A 24004-nucleotide genomic window follows, 5' to 3' on the forward strand; every position below is an offset into this window, starting at 1 on the left:
AATATAGGATTCAACACATTTCTAGACTCGTTCAACATTTATTCCACACTTCGGTTCAGCTTCAGCATTCATTGTTACTCAATATTAATTTTGGCGTACTGTAGTTATCCATCTGTCCCTAAATGTATCATTTAGTGAGCTGATGTCAGTCTGTCATTCTTTGTGCATGTTGCAATAGATGACTGACGCCTTGACATCATATCAGTCGATAGGCCAGCAGGTCCAGGCGTGTTTTAATGATTGCTTGTCTGTCATTTTGTGTGGATGAAATGAATCACACACAATAGTAGTGGTACACAAGTCTAGTGTCAATGTTTCCAGCTGATGTTCTTTTTTTTTTTTTTTTTTTATTGTTCTCCTCTTGTGCCCGGACTCTAGCGGAACTTCCTCATATCTTTTCTCAATGATAACAGATCGGAAAATATCCTTAAAAAAATTAAATACAAGCAAAAAGTGGCAAAGTGTGGCGTTCCACAGGGATCAATCTTCCGACCACTCGTCTTCTAATGTACAATTTTACAAACCTTGTACATTGTTGACATCTTAAGTGTGTACTTCTAACTGCCACTGCACTACATCAATATGTACATGTATATGCTGTACAACAGCTATTATATTTTTGCTCTACTCTATTTGCTCTTTGTAGTATTAGTTTATTTTACTATACTACTTTACATAGTAACATTTTCTTATTTTCTTGAACCTTGCATGCCCCGTGTTTCTCTTGAAGATGAATAAAGTATCTATCTATCTATCGTCCCTTGCCACGCTCTTTTCCAAAAGTTTTATGGCTCTCAATAACCTACAGTCAAAACATATACATATTTAATCTAATGTTACATATTAAGCATTTAAATTAAGCATTTAAGCATAAAATGTACCAAAATACAAATAGAAGGCATTCAGAAAACACATATTGTGATATGTAGTATTCTATATCGGCCACTAGGTGTCAGTAATGCAGACGAGACGATAGCCACAGCAGAAAGAACTGTCCAGAAACCATAGAAGTCTACATTGACTTATTATTATGTCTTATTTTCTATTATGTGTACTACATTGGGTAATACCAATACAAACTATGACTATGGGCTCTAATAATGTTAAAAGTCATATTTAGAAGGTCACAAACAGGTTTTCAATGTTCCAACTACAAAAATATTCAATTCAGTCGGCGTCATGGTAACGCCCTGGGACAGGGCACAAGCCCGGGCAGAGTGGATGGGGACTACGTGTTGCCCATTAACGGAATGCAGAGCTGAGTTTTGCTAGCAGGAACAAGGTAGCGTCTTGCCCCCAGGGACATGACGACAGTGGCTGAACCACGAGTACCTTATCTAGAAATATTTGACTTATAGATATCCATATCTGTAAAAGTAGGAATCAAATATTTTCATTGTTAGAGCAGGGGTGGGCAAACTACAGCCCGGGGGCCACATGCAGACCACCAAGCGTTTGAATCTGGTCCGCTAGTATCTTATTTTATTCTTAGTATACAAGCTGGCAACATGACTTGCAAGTCGGATGTCTTATGTAGTAAAAAAAAAAAAAACTTGAAAAAATTAATTTTGTAATTTCTTGAGGTCTGATGTTTAAAGTGCTCCTGAAAAATGACACTTAAATATGACACTTTTACAGATAAAATTAGACAAATAATTCAATGCGGACTGTTAGATTCATAAGCGTAAGACAGCTGGGATAGGCTCCAGCATACCCACTCGACCCTAGTGAGGATAAGCAAATAGAAAATGGATGGATGATCATGAGAATATATTTAAGTATTGATGTAGTGTATTTAGGTCTGTTTATGTGTTTTAATTTTTCAAAAGATGCACTTTGATATATATTTTATATATATTTTATTATTATTATTATTTTTTTAAATATATTTAGATATTTTTAAATATTTTTTTCTTAGATTATTTATTTTGTAAAAAGGTAAAAAATATATATATTTCAAGTCACTGTTATTTTTTAAAGTTGTTATCAACATTTCAGGCTGCACAGTGGCCGAATGGTTAGCACGCAGGCTTCACAGCTAGGAGACCAGGGTTCAATTCCACCCTCGGCCATCTCTGTGTGGATGTTGCATGTTCTCCCCGTGCATGCGTGGGTTTTCTCCAGGTACTCCGGCTTCCGCCCACATTCCAAAAACATGCTAGGTTAATTAGCGACTCCAAATTGTCCATAGGTATGAATTTGAGTGTGAATGGTTGTTTGTGTATATGTGCCCTGTGATTGGCTGGCGACACCGCCTCTCGCCCAAAGACAGCTGGGATAGTATATAGTATATGTATGTTTTAAAGGCTTTATTCTTGACTTCTCGTTCCCTTGTTGAGACTAAAGAACAATTGAAGATATGGTTTGTGACAGACGATGCCAGAAGCTGTTGTTGGTGGGTCAGCTTGCTACAACTTTATTCCAAACGTTTTCCCTGCATACTATATATATATTCCACCCATCTACACAACTCCCCGTCCAGGTTTTTAACCAAAAATAGCTCTACATAGCACGTCATTCAATAACATTTGTATTTTACAATTCTCTCTCTCCGTACTGTAGTGTTTCTCTTTAAACATCTGCAATAATTGTTCGTTTATTTCTTGTTTTAAAACACAGAGACAAGACATTACACACAGGGTGACAAAATGCTGCGCTGGCGCACCCACACAAACTTTACATGTGTCTCATAAAAAAAAAAAAAAAAGAAAAGTTCTTTTGCATCATTATGGAAAGTGTTACGTGCTACGTCAAAAAGGTCCTTTGTTGAGGTGACATTTGGCGTTTGGCGTTAGGATTTGGAGGCAAAGTTGACCAAAAAAAAAAAAAAAAAAGCCGACATGAAGATGTGATGAACGAGTGAATGTTTGTTGGTCAAGTGTCACAATCCTCACACGGTGCGTTCACTGGACACAAATAGCGACTTTATACGTCTAACACACACACAGGACTCAATCAAGTGCGGTCGTGCGGTGATACGTTCGCACATATACACACACACACAAATGTGTTAAGTTACAACAGAGGCACTTTGAGCGCCCCCACACGCCCCCCACCACCACCCTTTTTGTGTGACCTCACAAAGAAAAACATCTGCCCTCGAATTCTATCATTTGGCTTCAAGTTTCAAAGCGTCGCCATTTTGCTCCGTGAGAAAACGACAAACAACCGAAGAGATGCTGTGTTTTTAAACGAGACGCGGTGTGTTAGCAAGATATGTTTGTGTTAGCGTATATTTCTTAGAACAAGCCCCCACCCCACCCCCGAAACGTAAAACCACCAAGTAAGCACTTTGGTGAGCCAATGTGGACCTGCATGGCGAGCCAATCGGGATCATCATGTGACAAAAAAAAATATAGCGACAAAAAAAAAAAAAAAAGCCCCACCAACAGCTGAGAGAGAGCGAATGAAAACCGAAACTAAACTTTTCTGCTGCTCAACAAAAACCAAATAAATCTCTGTAAGAAACCACAACCTTTATATTCCCTCTACAATTATATACAATTAAACTTTATACAATGTGTGTGTATGTGTGTGTGTGTGTGTGTGTGTGTGTGCTAGGCCGAGCTGCTCTTAGAGAGGTTGGGGTAGATGATGGCTGCCGTCACGGCGACCATCACTGCGATGACCGGCATCCAGGGGCTCCATCCGCCCTGCCAACAAATACGACAATATCATTTGGTCAAATAACAAACAGAGAGGATGATAAAAGGAGGGAAAATAAATGTACAGCAACAAAAAAGCCCCTAAAAGGTCCGCCAATAAAGATTGTATTTGTTTGTGTTGCATCAGCGTGAGTCACGTTTAATTATGATTCTTTTACAGGACCGGTCATGTCTGCGAATATGTCCTCATTGTTTGGACTGATGATGTCATCGTCTCCTGCGATGCCAGATGATCGCCTTACAGCTTGTAATGTTGCCAGGTAAACTGACAAGAAATTAAGCGAAATACAAAAACCCAATTGAAAAAAAAATGTATATATTAAAACGCTAATCAAATCAGTCCTTTAGTATAGGACTAATATTAATAACATAAAGAGAATGAAATCATCGTGTTATGACTAAACATAAAAACAAAACAATGTACATTGAATTAGAAGAGTTTGCTTGAATTCTTGAAATTATTTTTGTAATAATATGACTTTATTCTTGTTAAACAGACTTTCTTCTTACATAGGCATAAGTCTAATGTTATTCTTGGAAAATCACAACACTCATTTTAATATTAATATTAATAACAACATTAATATTAATATTAACATTAATATTGATATATTAACATTAATATTAGTATGAACATTAATATTAAATGTGTTTTAGATTGCAATTAAAATGAAATATTAATTATTATATTATATTATAATATGTTATATACATTAATAACATTAATATTGATATATTAACATGAATTAATATTAACATTAACATTATTATTGATATATTAACATTAATATTAAATCTGTTTTAGATTGCAATTAAAATGAAAAAAATAATTATTATTATTATATTATAATATATTATATACATTAGAATTAATATTAATATTAAATCTGTTTTAGATTCCAATTAAAATAAAAAATATTAATTATTATTATATTATAATATATATATATCATATATTAATGTTATATTATTATATTTGTATTTGTATTATTTTATATTTGTATTAGTATTAATTAATTAATTAAAATATTAATATTTTTAAATATATTAATATTAGTTATTAATATTACTTCAGCCAAGTAACTCTGAGACCTTATTCTCAAGGTATATTTTTTCTTTTCAGAGCGGCCCTAATATTATTCAAAAAAATGAATCAATACATAAAAATAAATAGTAAACTGCTGGCCATGTCAATGTGATTTTTGTTGTGTTTTAAGCAACACAAAATATTCCTCAGCTGGGACAGAAACATTAAAATAAAATCTTTTCGGATCTTGAGGGGCAGCGTATGAGAAGTAAAAAAAAGAAGTGCAAAAAGATGGGCGGATTGAGAGGAAAGGAGGCAAGCGGGTGCGGGACATGCAAAGTGTGGAAAAAGAAGCGTTAAAAAGACAAAAAGACACGAAACGTTAAAGACTCCTTGAACTCAAAGTGCGTTATTTATCTTCTTGGTGTCAAATAAGTCCAAAGGTTGGACCTGTGCAGACTTGAGTATTTAGTTTGGAGTCTTTAAGGAGTAGAGGTCCCCCGAGTGATGCGTTCCAAGAAAACACTCTTACACACCATCGAGATGAGGAACGTATCACGCAGTCATGTGATAAAAATGTCCTCTCTGGGTCAAACGCTTCATGTTTTTTCAGCTGTTGTATGTAAAGTTTAGTGAGAACGTCCGCAATGTGTGACCCTGAACATCTCACAGCGTAAGGACATTTTTTTACATGTCTAATCTTTGGGACCGATGCGGACAGAGAGAGTGACAGGCGGAGGAATGAAGTACAAAGAGATACTTTGTGTCGGCGTGTACCTTTCTACCACAACTGGCCGAAACACCAGTAGAGCAGAGCCAGGACAAGACCCATGAATATGGCTTGGACAGGCTGCAGTATGGATGGCTATTGGGGGAGGGGGAAAGGAAGGGGGGGGGGGTGTTCAGGAGAGGGACAAGAAGAAATCAGCCAGCAAATCAACTAAAACCAATATGGAGGACGGAGCAGCAATGGCAGGGAGGGTTGAGGGTCGGGGAGGGGGTGGCGAGGTGAGGTGACGGGGGGAGCAAAGCATTACAGTCGACACCTGTCGATCTCTACGACACGCGTTACATGGCATCACTTCCTGTTGACAACTGACTGCAAAGGCGCAAATGAGTGCCTCTTTTCAATGAACCCACTTTCCTAAAGTCGTCAGGTGCGTGGTCTCCAAATTAGCATGGTAATTAGCATTAGCTATCTGCGATCTAGCGCTGCGTGTGCTTTAAAATGTCGGCATGGCTTTTTTACAACAAATTCAGCGACAGCGTGCGCCTGACCGCTATCACAACATTGGTTGTTCTGATGCTGTGCTCATAAACACAAGCGCTATATTTTCGTTTTCATGTTCTCTTATGTACTCTAAATCACTGTTAAAGTTAAAAAACTACACGGGCCAGCTGGTGTGTGGGCACTCAAATGACCTTTAACCCCATTTTGCGAGGACCGACTGACAAAAAGCCTGACATGTGGTAAGAATTAACAGGTAAGTGCCTTCAGTTGTGCGGCTGTTTATTTATCTGGCGATGTGATTGGGTTTTGTAAACATCCTGATAGGAGGAAGAAGAAGAGGAGGAGGGACAACAAAAAGGGGGAGGGACTGCTTCGTCCGAACGGCGGCAAAGTAGCATCTGCTTTTGATAAACTGGAAATAACGGGCAAGGCCATGAGGTCACATGATGCGAGTGCAGCTCATGTTGACCTACTACGATGATTGGTGCAGCAATCACACTTTGGTAGAAAATTATTCTGCTCATATTTTTCCACTGCTTTGTGTTTCCAGGCTTGGCGGGGACGATTGAGCGCCTCGAAGACATTCACAGGTAGAACACACACACTTAAAAAAATACACACACACACACACACACACTGGGGATTCTACTGCAATGCAAATTAACACAAAACAGCAAGGACACAAACAGAAGGATGGGCAAACCCAAAAACGGCTGAGGATATTAGCATCGGGATTTTCTTTTCCCAATTTACAGGTGTGTGTGTGTGTGTGTGTGTGTGTGAGCAAGAGAGAAAGAAAATGTGTGTTTTCTCACAGAGCTGTTCTTATCCTGCAGCATTTTCAGGCTGTTCCTACACTGCTCCAGCTCCTGGTGGATGCTTATCTTCTCCTGCTCCGTTCTCTCATATCGCTGACGAAGGTCTGACAGCTGCGATTGTGTGTCTTCATACTACAACACACAAGCACACACACACACACACACACAACGGTAAGCACATGTTGGTGGATGAATTCGTATTGCCGAGACCGGGACTCTACCTCTCTCTGCAGAGTGTGTGTGCGGTTCTGGGCCTGGTCCAGCTGGCTCTTAAGCTTGCTTGCGTCCTGCAGGTGCTGGTTCTCCAGAGAACCCAGTTTGTCTTGCAGAACCTCTTCCCTCTTCCCCAGAGACTCCAGTCTGCTGCTGAGGGCTAGACTCTGAGCCCGAGTACTACATATACAGAGAATAAGGTTGTAAAAAGTTGTGAAAAAAATATACACATAACATGAAGTTATCTTAATATATTACAATAATATATTAATAATCATATATGAATATATAATATATTAATAAAGGCATATCTTAATCTTAATACAAAAAGGAACAAAGCCATGACAATGAAAACAAAGCAATACAATGCATGTGTGTATATGTACCTGCACAGTTCGTCCTCCAGGTGGTGTAGTTTTTCCATAAGAGTCTTCCTCTCAGCTCTCAGGCCATCACAGTCCTGCTGCAAAGACGAACACCGCTCATGCAGTGCAACACACTCCACTGGGGAGGAACAAGACAATTGTTTTTGTAGTGAAGTACTTTTAGACTGTCACACACACACACACACACACAGAAGTACATATGGTGCATACCATGCAGCTGACTGGTGTTGTGCTGTTGCTGCTGCGTGAAGGTGTCCTGCAGTCGACGGATCTCCTCCTCGTACTTAGCGGCCGTGCTCCTCCAGTGCTCCAGCTCGGACCGAACACCGCCTAGGTCCTCCTGCAAGGCGGTAATGTCCCGCTCTCGCTCAGCAGTGGCCGCTTCCATAGCGTGCCGCAGGACAAGAATCTGACACCCAGTTTAAAACCAAAAAACGTCAGCTGAAAATTCACCCCATATTTTGAAAATACTTTGGAAAGGACAGTATGAATGAAAGTACTATAAATGACAGTGTTTACCTCCTCCTGGGCAGAGTACAGCTCCTCTCGGGTGCTACAGATGGTGTTCTCCCTCTGCTCCCGAAGAGCCTCCATGTCGGCTTGCAGCTTCCCAAGCTGAGCTACATATACACACACACACACACACACACACACACACACACACACAACAGATGTGACACATGTGAGACAGTGCAAGACGGACAAAGACAGTTTCCCTGTGTCATTAATTAACATCACACAATTTGAAGGGACGCAAATCAAATTGCACTTTTGTCAAAAAATCTGAACTATCCTAGTTAACCTAACTAACGGTTAACTGATTTTTTTTATTATTATTGTATCTCAATGCCCTTACATGCTAAACAGATTTGCTCTGCCAGGAAAGGTGAGCTCAAATTTCATAGTACAGGGAAGCTACACCTTCCCTGTACTATGACATTTTATTTGCGGTTATTATTATTATTTTTTGCTATGGGAATTTGGAGCGGCCGGACCAGAGCAAGAAGGGACAAAGAAACAGTTTTTTGCATGACAATAAATAAACATATACGAAGGGCTTATGATGGCAACCGTTTGACAGTGAAACAGATTAATTCTATTACTATAGGAGAGAACAAATTGGAGGTTAATCAGAATCCCAGAATGCATTGGGTTTGACCTTAGATTATTCTGCTGTGTGTGTGTGTGTGTGTGTACTAACTCTGCAGGTACTGGATCTGTTTGGTCGACTCATCAGTCTGCTGAGAGTTACTCCTCCTCTCCTCCTCCAGCAGAGCTACAGACATACAGATTGACCCACATCATCGTTATCCATAGTGGTATATACAATATATATAATAAAACATCATAATAATGCAATATTTTTCCTTTAATATGTAATCTTTCACTCTGTAAAGTTGCAAAATAGCCTTTTGTCAGATGTATTTTCCACAGGCAATTCAAACTGTCTAACGTTTGCAGCATTTCTTGAAATGCTGTTTTTTTAAACTGTAATAAAACAACATAAAGGACACTTTGCTACATTTTGTGCATTAAAGATGCTAAAACCAATAAAATGTAGGTCAATAGACACTCAACTAGCACTAACATCTTTGCTTCGGGTTATAGGTGGCAAAGCAAATTAGTCTAATATCTAATAATATATCTCATTAATAACCATACTTTCCCATTCAATAGATGTGTCAAAACCTTTGACTGGTAGTATATATATATATATATATATATATATATATATATATATATATATATATATATATATATATATATATATATATATATATATATATATATATATATATATATATATATATATATATATATATATATATATATATATATATATATATATATATATATATATTTATCATTGGGACATAAGATGAATTATTATAATCACACAGTATACGGTGAATCACCTTGAAGTTCCAGACATTTCTGTTTTCCAGTATTGGCTAGTTCCTGGGCCTCCAGAAGCTCCCTGTGTAGGTGATGGATGACCTGCTCCGTGTCACCAGGTTCTAAGCCAGCCCGATGCAACTCAGCTAGACACATACAGACACGTCTTTAATAAGGGAACATTTGAGAACATTCCAAGTGGAGAAGCTTTTAACAGCAGCTTGCACTAAATGAGTATTCAATTCATTAGTGGAGAACAACAATCGATGTCATGGTTACCTTTGAGTAAAGCTACTCTGTTGAGGGGTTCATTGAGCTCCTGGTCATCCATGTTGCCATCTGAAACCCAATTAAAATGAATAGTGTTTATTTTTTTCCAATTAGGACCCACCTTATAAGGTGCAAAAAAATGTCCCTCATAGTTACTCAAGTTGTAGACTTTATGAAAGATACAGTATGTTACAATTAACCTACATTATTATTTTATTTCAAAAATTAATACAAGGTTACAATGGAGTACATCATATATTTACAGTTCCACGATTCAACATGTCTGAAAAACAGCAGGAAGAAGCACAGCTAAGTTAATCTTATCCCTGACCTGATCACAGCATTTATTAATTAATTATTTAATTATGATGTAAGTCAAAAATGCAAAACAAAACTAATCTAAAACAAACAAAAAAAAGTTAATTCATTCATTTTCTACCGCTAATCCTCACGAGGGTCGCGCAGGGTGCTGGAGCCTATCCCAGCTGTCTTTGGGCGAGAGGCGGGGTACACCCTGGACTGGTGGCCAGCCAATCACAGGGCACATATAGACAAACAACCATTCACACTCACATTCATACCTATGGACAATTTGGAGTCGCTAATTAACCTAGCATGTTTTTGGAATGTGGGAGGAAACCGGAGTACCCGGAGAAAACCCACACATGCACGGGGAGAACATGCAAACTCCACACAGAGGAGTGGGATTGAACTTGAGTCTCCGAGCTGTGAGATCTGTGCGCTAACCACTCGAGCCCGGGATGTGAAACCCAATTAGACGCAGTAAGAATGCTGACATGAAGGCGCTAACAAATGCTAACTTGTGATGCTAAAGTCAGTCAGTGTTAGCTATAATGATTAAGTGAAGAATCATATATAATGTTGTGCAAAACAGTATCTAAGAAGGCTAACGCAAGGGAGCTAACATAAATTGTAAGTAGATGCGATGCTACAGTAGTGGTGTTGAAGTAAGTGCTAGCTAATAATGATGATAAAATGAGCTAAGGATGTCAAATACTGGGACATAAACATTGGGAAGTGGAGTACCCGGAAAAAACCCACGCATGCACAGGGAGAACATGCAAACTCCACACAGAGCTCGGGTCTCCTAGCTGTGAGGTCTGCGCGCTAACCACTCGAAAGCCGTGCAGCCCCCCCCAAAAAAGTACAAAAAATATATAAAACAACCTAAAAATGGGATTCTATGTTTCACTGACCTGATGTATCGTCACTACTACGGTCTTTGCTTGGACTCAGTGTGTCCGACATATCCGACTCTTTGGCATCCATCAGATTTCCTGTGGATACACAACAGGACATTTTTTTAGTAGCATGAATATTACAAAAAAATCATCAACGCACATGAAGATTAATGTAGCAGTTAATGTAGCATAGAATGGCTGCCATTGTCTTTCTAAAGCGACGACAATGACACTGAGGGTACTAATAATGGATTTTTAACTGGCCTAAAAGGTCATCACATACTTCCAAGAAGTATACTTTGATGAGCATTTAGCAGCTTGGAGTGAAGAAGTGGTGGCTTACCGCCTAAGCGTCGACCTGGGCTGGTCAGAATGTTGTCTTCTGCCGTCTGGTTGTTCTGTAGGTGAGTGTCTACAAACAAATACAATCACAACACGTGATTAGGAGTATACGGTTTTACACCTTCACTTAAGATTCCTCTCTTTAAAATGAGCACTGAATAATTCATTCAAGTCTGGACAATAATCATCCCTCCTCTTAAAAGCTATTTGATTAGCGAAGCTCTTACCATCAAAGTTTGCTAGTTTGTGGATTGATGAACTGACTGCTTCCTTCAGCTGTTTCACTGCTGCAGAGACAAGAGGGAAAAAGAACAGCAAATATCAGCGAAAGGAAACGCAACATTAACATTAATGCTGCTGTGTGTCTCCATGGAGACCAATGTGGTTATGAAGGACACTGTTAATCTCATAATGGGTGTAAACCAGAATAATGTTTATCTCCTTTATTATTCAATAAAGAGAGAAAAGTATATTGAAGCTTGATGGTATAACAATGAAAGAACAAATGTTATGAGCGAGGTTTTATTTCTCCATCCAACCGGCTACACATTCCAGCAACAAAATTGTCTCTCTGAGGACAAGAGCCAGGAAGACGGTAAAGAAAAGACCAAAAGATGACAACAAAAACTCAAGAGCCACAAGTAAGATGGAGACCTTGTAGCTCTGAGATGAGACAGCATGACGGTTTGCTGTAGAGATTTAAAAAGGACCCCAAGGTCTCTAATTATGTGGTGCAACCCGCACAGTGGTAAATTCAGTGGTAACGGATTATCAAATTGGCGGTGCACCATCATGCGCCAACCTGGTAGACGGCCATGATGGCGCACCAGGGGGAGGTGTCCACAGATTCAGCTGAGCGAAGTGACAATTTCGACAAAGCTCGACCTTAAATGTTAATGTATTTATTTCATTATTTGTATGCATTTTCATGCATTTTTTCATTGTTTTCTACATGTAACACAATTATTTACCATTACCATTTTGGACTTTGTGGAAGGGATTACCGTATTTTCTGGACTATAAGTCACTCCTGATATAAGTCGCACAAGACCAAAAATGCATAATTAGGTTGAAAAAAACATACATAAGTCGCACTGGAGTATAAGTCGCATTTTTGCGTGTAATTTATTTTCCAAACTACTTGACCGTAAACCATATTTTCTGGATTTTCTATGTATTTTTTTATTGTATTTTTTAAAACCGTATTTTCTGGATTTTATATGTATTTTTTTTGTATGTATTTTATTTTAACATATTTTCTATGCCAGAAATGCATAATTATGAAGAAAAAAAACATACATAAGTCGCACTGGAGTATAAGTCGCATTTTTTGCGGGTAATTTATTTTCCAAACTACTTAACCAAAACAGACATTACGTCCTCTTGGAAGGCAAGTTCTAACAATAAAAGAATAGAGAACAGGCTGAATAGGTGTAAGATATGCTAACACAATGCTTATTCAGCTACACAAAAAATAAACATGAACAGCAAAGGTGTCCAGTGTTTATGTAACATAAACACTTTTTTCATTTATAAGTCGCTCTGGAGTATAAGTCGCAGGAACAGCCAACCTATGAAAAAAAGTACCACTTATAGTCCGGAAAATACGGTATTTGGCGTCCTATGCTGCTTAAAATACTGTTTAAAAATGAATTTAGCGTTATTTAGCATATAAAGACTTTGACTTAAAGATGATCTTCATCACAAGGCACAACTATATGCTGTGTACTGTTGTACACAGTCGCAAACTATTGTAAAATAAATATCTCTCCGACGGTTACAGTTAAAGTGAGCATGATGAGTATGATCTTTGCAAAGACCGAATGGTTATTAAATTTTTCAGATTTATCAAAATAATACAGCAGCCAGTCAGTGATCGAGTTAGTAGCAAGAGGAAAAGACATGAATATTTTCATTTGTACTCACGCGGACACTCAATCAACTGTTGGATTCGAGTGGCGTCTCCTCCGCTGTTAACGTGACAGTTGTCTGACGGAAACATACAGACTGGCGTTACTACAGCAACCGCCCACTGGCGTTTTAATTTGGCATGTGTTCTGCTTATCCATTCCGCATCTTAAGATACATTTCGGAGCTAGATGCTTGATGATGTGTACGCTAAGGAAAATATGAATGGTGGATAAAGCAGAATCACACATCCTAGCTTTAATCACTGGAGCGAGAAGACGGCGGTGACGACGCAGGAATGACAAATACATGAGAAGAGCACGACAGAGAGAATGAGAGATACGGGCACAGAGAAGATCTGAGCAGAAAGTGGAGTCAGAAATGTAAAAAGATGCTTCATCAGACAGGAAGTGGACATTGAAAGGGAAATACAAGGAATCCAAGCAAATTAAACCAGCAACACTCCTCCACACCAAACTTCCCAATCCTAAATTTACTTCCAAAGCTTATGAAGTCCAGGTTGCGAGCACCATGACTCAAACAGGTTCCACCTACTGATCTGTGTATTGGGCCTATTGTGCAGGAGACATGATGTACAGTACCGTGTTCCATACAAAATAACTGTGATGAAAAGCATCATGAGATGACTACATCGAACCCGAGAGCAGCCTCAAGCAATCCACAGCCGAATAGCTCGGATTGAACATCAAGTGGGACTTCTAGCCCACTCAGAATGCAGACCCTGAGTTTGCAATAATGTCCAGTGAGAACATAACATCCTCAACAAGACAGGGAGCTATTAATAGAAACCTAAATGCGACTTGGAATTACACTTAAGTATTTAGATTAAAAATGCTTCATTTCCCACCCTCGGCCATCTCAGTGTGGAGTTTGCATTTGTGGATTTTCTCCGGGTACTCCGGTTTCCTCCCACATTCCAAAAACATGCTAGGTTAATTGGCGACTCCAAAATGTGAGTGTGAATGGTTGTTTGTCTATATGTGCCCTGTGATTGGCCGGCAACCAGTCCAGGGTGTACGACGCCTCTCGCCTGAAGACAGCTGGGATAGGCTCCAGCACCCCCCACGACCCCTTGTGAGGAAAAGCGGTAGATAATGAATGAATGCTTAATTTCCCACTATCTATCCATCTACACTCATTTGCATTGAAGGCTTCTAAGCAGGATCTCATCAATTCCAACAAAGTTTGAATAAAAAGAAAAAAAATGGTATCCAACTTCCACTAAACATTGTGTAGGACACAAAATAAGAACTCTTTACATGTTGGTGCAGAACTAGATGTTAAGCATGAAAGATAAAACCAGGTTATTAATAAGGTTAGTAATTAAAAGAACATGTTAGAACTAAAATCTGAGGATAGGCCCCACCCCTTTTAATACAGTATGAAATGTGGCTATATAATGCTTTGAATGTACTTTGAATATATAGTTTGATATGCTGTGTTTGGATGTTATATGTTATATAATGTTATATTTCAATGTAAACATGATCTAATTCAAAATGACTCCGTTTTGATTACAATGAGACCACAACTACCATCTGCAGCTTCACCGACTGCACCATCGTCTGTGTCTGTATCCTCCTCATCATCATCTTCTTCTTCTTCTTCTTCTTCCTCTTCCTCGGGGCTCTCGGGTGTCTGCAGGCTCCGATCGTCCTCTGGAGACTCCTCTAGCGCTCCACAGGAGGCTAAGTCCTCATCTGTCATTTGACCACATCACACAACTTCCGTTTTGGGTGTGGAAAAGCAGATGATTCTTCACAAAGTGGTGGCCGTGTGTGCGCAGTGTGGAGGAACGGGGGATCGAAGCACCGCAAGCATTTTGTGCACTCATTCCATCACCAGACGCCAACCAGTGGCCCCTAAAAGCGCCATTGTTTAACCCCAGAAGAAGACAAAGACGTGTACAGTTTGGCAACCATGGGAATCCACCCGGCAAATCCAGAAAGCACCACCGTGTTGTAGAGAGAACCCATTCCTTGTGAAACAGCCACACACAGACATAGAACAGGCGTGAATCGTGTAGTGGTGGATATCTCAACTGATTCAAATCAGAGAAAGAAGTGAATCAATGTAAATGGCGAAAAAATGTTTAAAAATAAAAAAACAAAAAAAATTATTATGGAAAGCAGGAAGTGAACAAATGTAACAGTTACTGATTGTAAAAGAAGGGGTAGGATTTAATAAGCTTTGCTTCTTCCTAGGGAGGCATGGCGGTCTAGTGGTTAGCGCCTCACAGCTAGGAGACCAGGGTTCAATTCCACCCTCTGGCATCTCTGTGTGGAGTTTGCATGTTCTCCCCGTGCATGTGTGGGTTTTCTCCGGGTACTCCGGTTTCCTCCCACAGTCCAAAAACATGCTAGGTTAATTGGCGACTCCAAATTGTCCATAGGTATGAATGTGAATGTGAGTGGTTGTTTGTCTATATGTGCCCTGTGATTGGCTGGCGACCAGTCCAGGGTGTACCCCGCCACTTGCCCGAAGACAGCTGGGATAGGCTCCAGCACCCCTCGCGACCCTCGTGAGGAAAAAGCGGTAGAAAATGAATGAATGAATGCTTCTTCCTACTCCTTTTGGATATGTGGAACTGTGAACTGATTATGTGATGCATTCAATTGTAATCTGATGCACGTTCAAATGAAATAAAACCATTACCATTACCAAACTACACCAACAACAGTAAACCGGGACAGAGAAGTACTTTAACGAAGGATGCAGGATGCGCACCAGTTGGTGCCATAACCGTTCTGGTGGCTTCTCTATGAACAACCCTCCATGTGGATGTGATCACCCAACAAGAAGAAGAAGAAGAAGAAAGGAGGTGGTGATGGACACCATCACACAAATGGACAGAGATAGACCACAAGCACCAGTGAAAAGTTTGGATGTACATGCAGGAAGTTGTCATGCAGCATTAATGCATGCAGGACGTGGAGATGAAGCAAGCAGCCACAGAAGACAGAAATAAGAGGGTCCCTCCCCCAAAGAAGATGAGGACTCACCTAGACTGTTGTTTTCCTTACTGCTTTTCTCTTGTAGCTGTTCTAAACGCACTGTGAACGAGAAAGAACTACTGACTCATAAAAGCGACTTGTCAATGTGCTGACCTGCAGTTTACGGCATGTTTGATGCTTGATTGGCTGGCACTGTGCGGGGGGGGGGTTGTGTTGTCGAATGTGTTACAAGTTAAAGCAGGACGTTCGTTGTGTCTTTGTGTACCCTGCAGGGCTGTGAGCCTCTCATTGGTGAAGTCGTTGTCGGCCTGTAGAGCCTCGATGCGAGCTTGGAGAACCTGCTCCTTCTCCTCCATCTCCTCGATCCGCAGCTCCAACTCTCGCTTCTCCGACGCCCCTCGCTGGGTCAGCTCCTCTTGGCGGCCCTCCGCTACCTACAGGAGGACGACGGGTGGAGACAATAGTTGAGGAAATGGTTGGGAGTGAGGTTAAAGTAGCATTAAGCAGTAGACTGGTCAGAAGATGGTTCATTCATTTTCTAGCGCTTTTTCCTCAAGAGGGTCGCGGAGGTGCTGGAGCCCATCCCAGCTATCTTTGGGCGAGAGGCGGGGTACACCCTGGACTGGTGGTCAGCCAATCACAGGGCACATATAGACAACCATTCACACTCACATTCATACCTATGGACAATTTGGAATGGCCAATTAATTTTTGGAATGTGGGAGAAAACCGGAGTACCCGGATAAAATCCATGCATGCACGGGGAGAACATGCAAACTCCACACAGAGATGGCCTAGGGTGGAATTGAACCCTGGTCTCGTAGCTGTGAGGTCTGCGCACTAACCACTCGCCCGCCATTTCCCAAAAATTCCCAAAAATTACCACAATTTCCCAAAAAAGGAGAGAAGTGAAATTGAACTACTCTAGCATACAGGCCTTTTCTAAGTAACATTTAACATTCTAATCAAAATAGGTAAATTATGTGTGATGAAAATGCACATATTACTGCATTAATCTTACAGTGAGTCTCTTCACATTAGTTCACGCAGCAGTTTTCTTTTTCCTAAACATTATTCCAATTTATCTGGCTTTTATTTAGAGCTTCCGCAGTGTCACATCTACTTAAACTATCAAAGGGATTCACATTTATACACGGCAGCCTACCTTTATTTTGTCGGTGAGCTCCTTGATTTCATTGACGGCAGCGTTGTACTTGTTGGCCAGCTCCCTCAGCTCCTCCTGGCTCCTCTCAGACATTTCTTTCAGATGTGTGCACTCGTCTTCCGTGTTGCTAAGCGAGCGCTGTGGGAGCCAGCAGTCATACATAGCTTGGCTCAGCCAACATCAGAAAAAACAGAAATTGATTGTGGAACTCGTGTGTAGGTCCCACCTCCACTTCTGAAAGCTTCCTGACCACCTCGATCTTCTCCTGCAGGACTCTCCTGAGAGACTCCTTGGCCGTGGTCTCATAGTTGTGTTTGTCATCCTGGAGAGCAAGAAGCTCTTTTCGAATGCCGTCCTCGGTCTGGGACTGAGAGGAACACGAAAGGAACGGAACAAGTGAGCAAAGGTTTTTCCATCATACTGTTACTAGAGAGTGTCTCACCTTTGAGTAAGCCTGCAGCTGACTGCCCATCACCTCCAATCTGGACAGCAGACGGTCTTCATCAATCAGAGCCTGATTTGAGGAATATTTTTAGTTTACACGTCCAAGAAAAAAACCTGATTGTTGTCAATTTCAGTTTTTCCTACCTGCCAGCTGTTCTCCGAGGCCTCCTGAGTGGTAGCGAGCAGACGCTGCAGAGTGGCTAGCTTCTGCTCCAACATTTGCTCTCTGTGTAAGGCCTCCTGGCAGAGAGATATACAACAAATAGCACAGAGTCAGCTCATCAAGTGGGAACAATCAGTCATGGTCTAATTAGGCTTTGGATGCACTTTTGTCATTAAACATGCTTGCTTTGGGATCACTAGTTTGAGGTAAGATATTTTAAATCACACCACATATTTATCTATAACCATGTCAAATGATAAGGCCTACATTAAAGTATTTTAGCACACCTATTTTTCCCAATTTCATCTAACCTGATTCACAGGGGTTTGTTACAAAAGTGAAATAATATAGTTGGTCATGCTGCATAATAAAGTTTAATTTAATGCTTTGAGTAGCTATTTTCATAACCATATTCAATTCCACAAATTCATATTTGTAACAAAAGCTTATTATTATTATTATTATTATTAATGATTGTTATTATTGTCATTATTATTTATGATTGGTATTATTATTATTATTATTATTATTATTTATGATTGGTATTATTACTGGTATTATTATTATTATTATTATTATTATTATTATTATTATTATTATTATTAATGATTGGTATTATTACTGGTATTATTATTATTATTATTAATGATTGGTATTATTGTCATTATTAAAAATAAAAATAAAAATAAAAATAAAAATAAACTTGTACCGGATCAGATCGGATGAGCAAGAATACAAAAAAAAATCGGATCGAATTAGAAGCAAAAAAATGTGGATCAGGACATCCCTCGTTAGAGGTGTAATTGTAAAGGACAAGCAATGGGTGTCGCTGTGTTACCTGTAGATACTGGGAAAGCTGGAACAGTTCCTGAGAATACATACTGGGAGTGTTGGCTGCAACCTGGAAAACAAACAATTTTATTATTTTTTTGTTAAATATCGACAGTGTTTCGATTACAGGAAGGCATACAGAAAAATAATCACACATTAAAATCACCACATTAACAACATCGGGCTAAATACTGTGAGAAATGTAACCTAACATGTATTTAAATCAGTCACAATACGTGACCTGGGGGGGCGCGGGACCTAATAATGCTTAAATGTGTTAGAGAAGTGGCTCAAATGTAGTCACACAGAGACTAGAGTTAACACACACACACACACAGACGCACACACAAACCACATTCCTCGTACAGGTTACACTGAGGCACTGTTGTTGCGACTGTTTGGAGACAGAACAAAACACCCAACCTTCATCGCACAGCTGGTGGAGAAAAAACTCTTAACGTGTTCACTTTTACAGTCAAAGGAGAACCGAGGAGGACCTATGTGCACGCTCTCATCGAATCCACTTATGAAGTAAACAGGCCAGCTTCTAAAGAATGTTACTATAAAAGGTTGGCTTTGCTCAGTTCGGTGAGGTAATGCCCATCAGACACAAGCAAGGAAAAAACAGAGAAAAGAGACAAGCATCGAAGGGTCAAAATCATAACAGCTCTTTCAGCATGAGTGTTTTCATCTGAACCCACATGACATAAGTATGTGGCAGCAGAGGCCGGCAAGAATCCACACATTCCTGTTAGCAGCTGACTACTCCACTTTGGTGGAACACACACAAGAGAGAGAGGACGCATCATCACGTGTGACAGGACGACACATCAGGCACATTTTGTCCTTACCTTGTCTACAGGCAGCGGCAGCGGAGCCTGGATGACACTGCAAGAGAAGGGAAACTTGGTCACCATGGAAACAGAAGGGAGGGAAGACACACAAGAGGAACTACTAAAGAAAACACTAATAATTGTGTTCTCACATATCCATACACCTTACATAGAAACTGTAAAACAGCATGTAGAATCATCCACGAATACTACTAACATCTACTAATACTGCGAGTATTATTCATTCATTCATTTTCTACCGCTTTTTCCTCACGAGGGTCGCGGGGGGTGCTGGAGCCTATCCCAGCTGTCTTTGGGCGAGAGGCGGGGTACACCCTGGACTGGTCGCCAGCCAATCACAAGGCACACATAGACAAACAACCATTCACACTCACATTCATATCTATGGGCAATTTGGAGTCGCCAATTAACCTAGCATGTTTTTGGAATGTGGAAGGAAACCGGAGTACCCGGAGAAAACCCACGCATGCACGGGGAGAACATGCAAACTCCACACAGAGATGGCCGAGGGTGGAATTGAACCCTGGTCTCCTAGCTGTGAGGTCCGCGCGCTAACCACTCGACCGCCGTGCCACCCTCAAAAAACAATTAAATAGCAAAATAGTGGTTAACCAATGAATCATCGATTCATCAATTGTTCAGCTGCCATGTTGTCTACTCTTAGGAACAGCCTGCCCATTTAATTTAAATCACACGCCACGGCAATGTGATTGTCTTGCTGCATTGTGGTGGAGAAAGGCCCTAAAGGTGGGTAATGGTGAGGAGAAAGCAAGAGTTGTGGGACAAAGGTAAACTCGGCGATGTAAGAGGTGACTGTTAATGTGTAACACGGAGCTAACAGGAGGAGACAGCAGCACCTCCAGAAACAACTATGAGGAAATTACACCACTCGCAGAATATATATATATATATATATATTTATACAGTTATGATCCAAACATCCTTGTATTGTAGTAAATATTGCAGATATAATATTTTTAGATACATTTGTATTTGACTTTTGTCACACATGCTTGTATCTTTGAGATAGAACTCCAGTATCTGTTACATGTTTTATCAGAATCAGAATCAGAAAAGGTTTATTGCCATGTATGATCAAACACATACTAGGAATTTGTTTTGATATAGTAGGTGCAGCATGGAATGATATTCTGACAGCAAAACGTCAACTTTACAATCTGTTTTTTGTTTTTTTAGAGAGAACCAACAACCACAATCAGATCAATTCAGTGCTGTTTCGCAAGCTGTCAGTTACTTCTGAATTCCGACCCAGTATTAGGTCTGGATGTAGCACTTCAGCTACGTATGGAAAAGAACAAAAGTCCTCACTATCAGGTTGCGGAAGGTAGAGACGTTACCTGTACGGTTTTCCTGCCGCATGTGTCAAATCACAAGCTCATACGAGACAAAGTTCAATCTTCTCCTTCTTGCTTGAATGAGCGCGGACGTTGTTACTTCTCGGATTTTAGGTCACACAGCTAAGTCCTCCCTACTTGCTCTGTTGACAGGTGAGTCATAGCATAACAATCATTCTTTCTTTGCACTTTTGTTGGTTCAAGCTCACCTCAGACCCGCAAGGCAAGCTATGCCTCTTCACTAACTTGATGGTGTATGACACACACTATAAAAAAGCTACACTAGATAACTCATCAGGTGTTAAATGACCGGGGCGTGGCTCAAGCAGACTAATCAATTCTCAAAAGGCTCCACCTACCTGGAAGAGGAGCTGTGAACGCACCACTGACAACTACAAGAAGCATTGCGGTGGATAAGAGGGAGAAAAAAAAAAGCACTGGTATCCTGGAATATCTAAATATTTTTAGTCGGGACTTCATTTTTGTAAGATTGTGCAAGCAGATGCTGCTTTGATCATATTCTAATCCGGCCCAGTTTTATTAGACGTTTACACCCGACAATAATCCAGTTTGAACCGTATTATCCAGATGTGCTATCTTACATGCCGTCAGCAGATACAGGCAGGGGTTTGGTGACTTTCTACATCAACATGTGTGTTTTAATTACCATACGTTTTATAAACCAAACGCTGGTTCATACGGCAGACCGTCAAAAAATGACTATTGTATTGAAAAGAATAGTTTGTTTAATCGTGGAGTAATGAGAATGAAATGCTCAGAAGAAACATTTTCGCTAGCAGATCACTCATTCATGGCAGAAACACTTCACAAATACTAACCCGCGCCTTCCTGAACTAAACATATCAAAGCAGACACATGATAAAACACTGGCCAACTGGGTGGGTTAGCTTAGTTTAGCAGAGCATGCTAGTGCGGCTATGTGTGTGTGAGACCCGGGCTGTATGAGTGTGTTTTACCAATTGTTAAGCGAGTGGAATTGCGTCTGGGACTCAACCACAAGCATGAGGATTACAGTTTGTTGGGGATTTTGTAGTAATGTGTGCAGATGCTGTCATCCCATTCAAATTATCCAATGATGTATTTCATCGATAAATGGAAGGATTGCTGCATTGACATTTTATTTACAGACACAAAAAGCACACATGACGGGGGTAAAATGTGTATAGATATTATTAAAAAATATTGGAAAAAGTAAAACGGGTACAATTAAAGTGAGCACTTACTCGCTTCGTCTGCGTGCCTCCATCCCATCAGGCAGGAACAGTTTGATTGTTGACACGATGCAGCCATGTGTCACTGGAGACACAGAATAGCAACATGTTACTTAACGTTAACATACTGCGTCTTATAGCCAACATTTTTCCATTGGATACTCATCAAGGTGGTTCCCAGGTTTGTGTTCGGCTCTACAGGAAAATATTTACACGAAGAGTTGTTTTGATATTAACCTGTGATAGGAGAAACCTTGAAGAATTAGGTTAACGTGCAGGATTAAATTTGTTCTGGAACTCTAATTTGAAAGGTTTTGGTAGTGGAGCTGAAAATCTGACCTAAATGTCCACTCCATATTGTGCGTGTGTGTGTGTGTGTGTGTGAGCGTATTTATATGACACCTTTGAGGTGAGCTGCAAGGTCCCCTTAAGGGTTATTATAAGTCATGATTCAAATTCCGCCCGTATGCATGAGCACATAACATCAAGTGAGGTCAGACTGTCCGTTTTAATAAACTTTCCATAATCACATTTAGCAAATTATAATTTCTTATCACACACTCACAGGACGCATCATTAGATACAGCTGCACAATATGAAATGATTCAAAACATGAGTCAGTAATAAACATATATAGTGACATTATTATACAGTACATTATATACTGTGACAGGCAGTGCGTCTCATTCAATGGATGTGTGTACTGAATGTGTACCCGCCATGTACCTTTGCGTGTGTTCTCAGTGACATCGACGCCAAACTGAATGATGTCTCCAGAGAGGACCTCGCACGGTGGACTCTCCTCTGAGCCACGACTCAACCTCTGGCTGTTGATGAACGTGCCATTGCTGCTTTTTGTGTCCTGCAGGTAGAACTGAAACAGAGAAGTAAAAAAATATATATATATATACATATACATATGATTAGACAACTGCTGATTCTGAGAGGATATTAGTTTGAAAATGAACATGCATCTACAGTATATCTTTTTTGTTCCCTGGAGGAAATTTAACACAGTCTTTAAGATTAAAGAATAACAACTGCTGCCCCGCTAAAGGCTTTGTCAGTGTTCTGTCAATCATCTTGTCAAAGTTAATCACTGTTGATTGGTTTAGCCCGTCGGCAACCCGCAGCTCCGGATCTTCAACTTCCTTGCTACGGTTCCCTTCTGTGAGCTCAGGGATTTTTTTTTTTTTTTAATTAACACCGAAGTGGAGGAAATGTGCATTTTCAAAAAGAGTTTGGAATGTCTGACTCACAGGAAGTTCGTGAATGTACATAGAATGCGTTCTAGCTGCTGATTGAATAAGCAAGGGATGGCGGAAGGTGGATAAGTGTGTGTAGTGAGACACGAAAAAGGTTCCAAACTCAGAGCTCGAGCTACTAGAAATGTGACTGCATTGAAGATTTAAAGAGGGGAAAGCTGTGCAAAGATGGAGAATCATGAAAGAATCGTTCATAAAAATATCACAGCCTCTATTCTCTGGACAAAGCCAAAGCGCATCAACTACCCCTCATCAAGCCCCAAATCTACAGGCCCCAAGTTCCACTGATAGGGACCCCCCCACATAACCTGCTATCCTCCAACAAGGAGCTGAGCGTTAAAACCCACAAAGACGTGTGATCCACGTACGGACCAATAAGATGGGTTCAATTACAATTGGCCCACAGTCATCTTCATCATGCCTCAACACATCTTAATATCATGAAACCAGAATCAAACATCAATACGGTGACAACCACATTGCAGGGCGCTAACAGATTGCTCCCAGAGGGATGCTGTTTGGGTTCCAGGCTGCCCAGCCCCATGCTAGAGAACAGCAAGCTATGTAAAAGCATTCAGACATGGAACAGACCATCCACAATTCAGAGAACACTAAGTATATCTATAATCGACCTCATGGACATAAAATAAGCGAATAATTAAAAAAAAAAAAACAATCACAAGTTTTATGATTATCATTCCTCTCATTTAAATCGCAATAAATAACTAAATTGAACTATGTTGTCCACATAAATATTCTGTT

General features: G+C 40.1%; 1 protein-coding gene across 10 annotated transcripts in view; it reads right to left on the bottom strand.

The window, feature by feature from the left end:
- Positions 1-2389: 2389 nt before the first annotated feature.
- slmapa (sarcolemma associated protein a) overlaps positions 2390-24004 on the bottom strand; it is a 33947-nt gene continuing 12332 nt past the window's right edge. For 2 of the 10 annotated variants that reach the window (XM_058054839.2, XM_058054843.2), the window contains exons 2-25: positions 22704-22851; positions 21990-22062; positions 19388-19424; positions 18544-18606; positions 17687-17782; positions 17541-17612; positions 17325-17465; positions 17099-17236; positions 16199-16367; positions 15982-16032; positions 14515-14679; positions 12977-13039; positions 11278-11337; positions 11052-11120; positions 10724-10804; positions 9516-9575; positions 9257-9382; positions 8542-8616; positions 7860-7960; positions 7551-7749; positions 7341-7458; positions 6963-7134; positions 6739-6873; positions 2390-3653 (exon numbers count right to left, since the gene is read on the bottom strand). In XM_058054839.2, coding sequence (XP_057910822.2) covers positions 3558-3653; positions 6739-6873; positions 6963-7134; positions 7341-7458; positions 7551-7749; positions 7860-7960; positions 8542-8616; positions 9257-9382; positions 9516-9575; positions 10724-10804; positions 11052-11120; positions 11278-11337; positions 12977-13039; positions 14515-14679; positions 15982-16032; positions 16199-16367; positions 17099-17236; positions 17325-17465; positions 17541-17612; positions 17687-17782; positions 18544-18606; positions 19388-19424; positions 21990-22062; positions 22704-22851 — 2508 coding nt within the window. In that variant the 3' untranslated portion in view covers positions 2390-3557. Of the gene's footprint in view, positions 3654-5469; positions 5558-6738; positions 6874-6962; positions 7135-7340; positions 7459-7550; positions 7750-7859; positions 7961-8541; positions 8617-9256; positions 9383-9515; positions 9576-10723; positions 10805-11051; positions 11121-11277; positions 11338-12976; positions 13040-14514; positions 14680-15981; positions 16033-16198; positions 16368-17098; positions 17237-17324; positions 17466-17540; positions 17613-17686; positions 17783-18543; positions 18607-19387; positions 19425-20645; positions 20668-20748; positions 21114-21989; positions 22063-22703; positions 22852-24004 lie in introns of those variants that run through there. The other 8 variants (XM_058054840.2, XM_078798361.1, XM_058054842.2 and 5 more) reach the window with 8 other exon arrangements.

The sequence above is a fragment of the Doryrhamphus excisus genome, linkage group LG18 (assembly GCF_037039965.1).
Source record: "Doryrhamphus excisus strain RoL-2023G ecotype Guam linkage group LG18, RoL_Dexc_Guam_v1.1, whole genome shotgun sequence".
Taxonomy (NCBI): Eukaryota; Metazoa; Chordata; class Actinopteri; order Syngnathiformes; family Syngnathidae; genus Doryrhamphus; species Doryrhamphus excisus.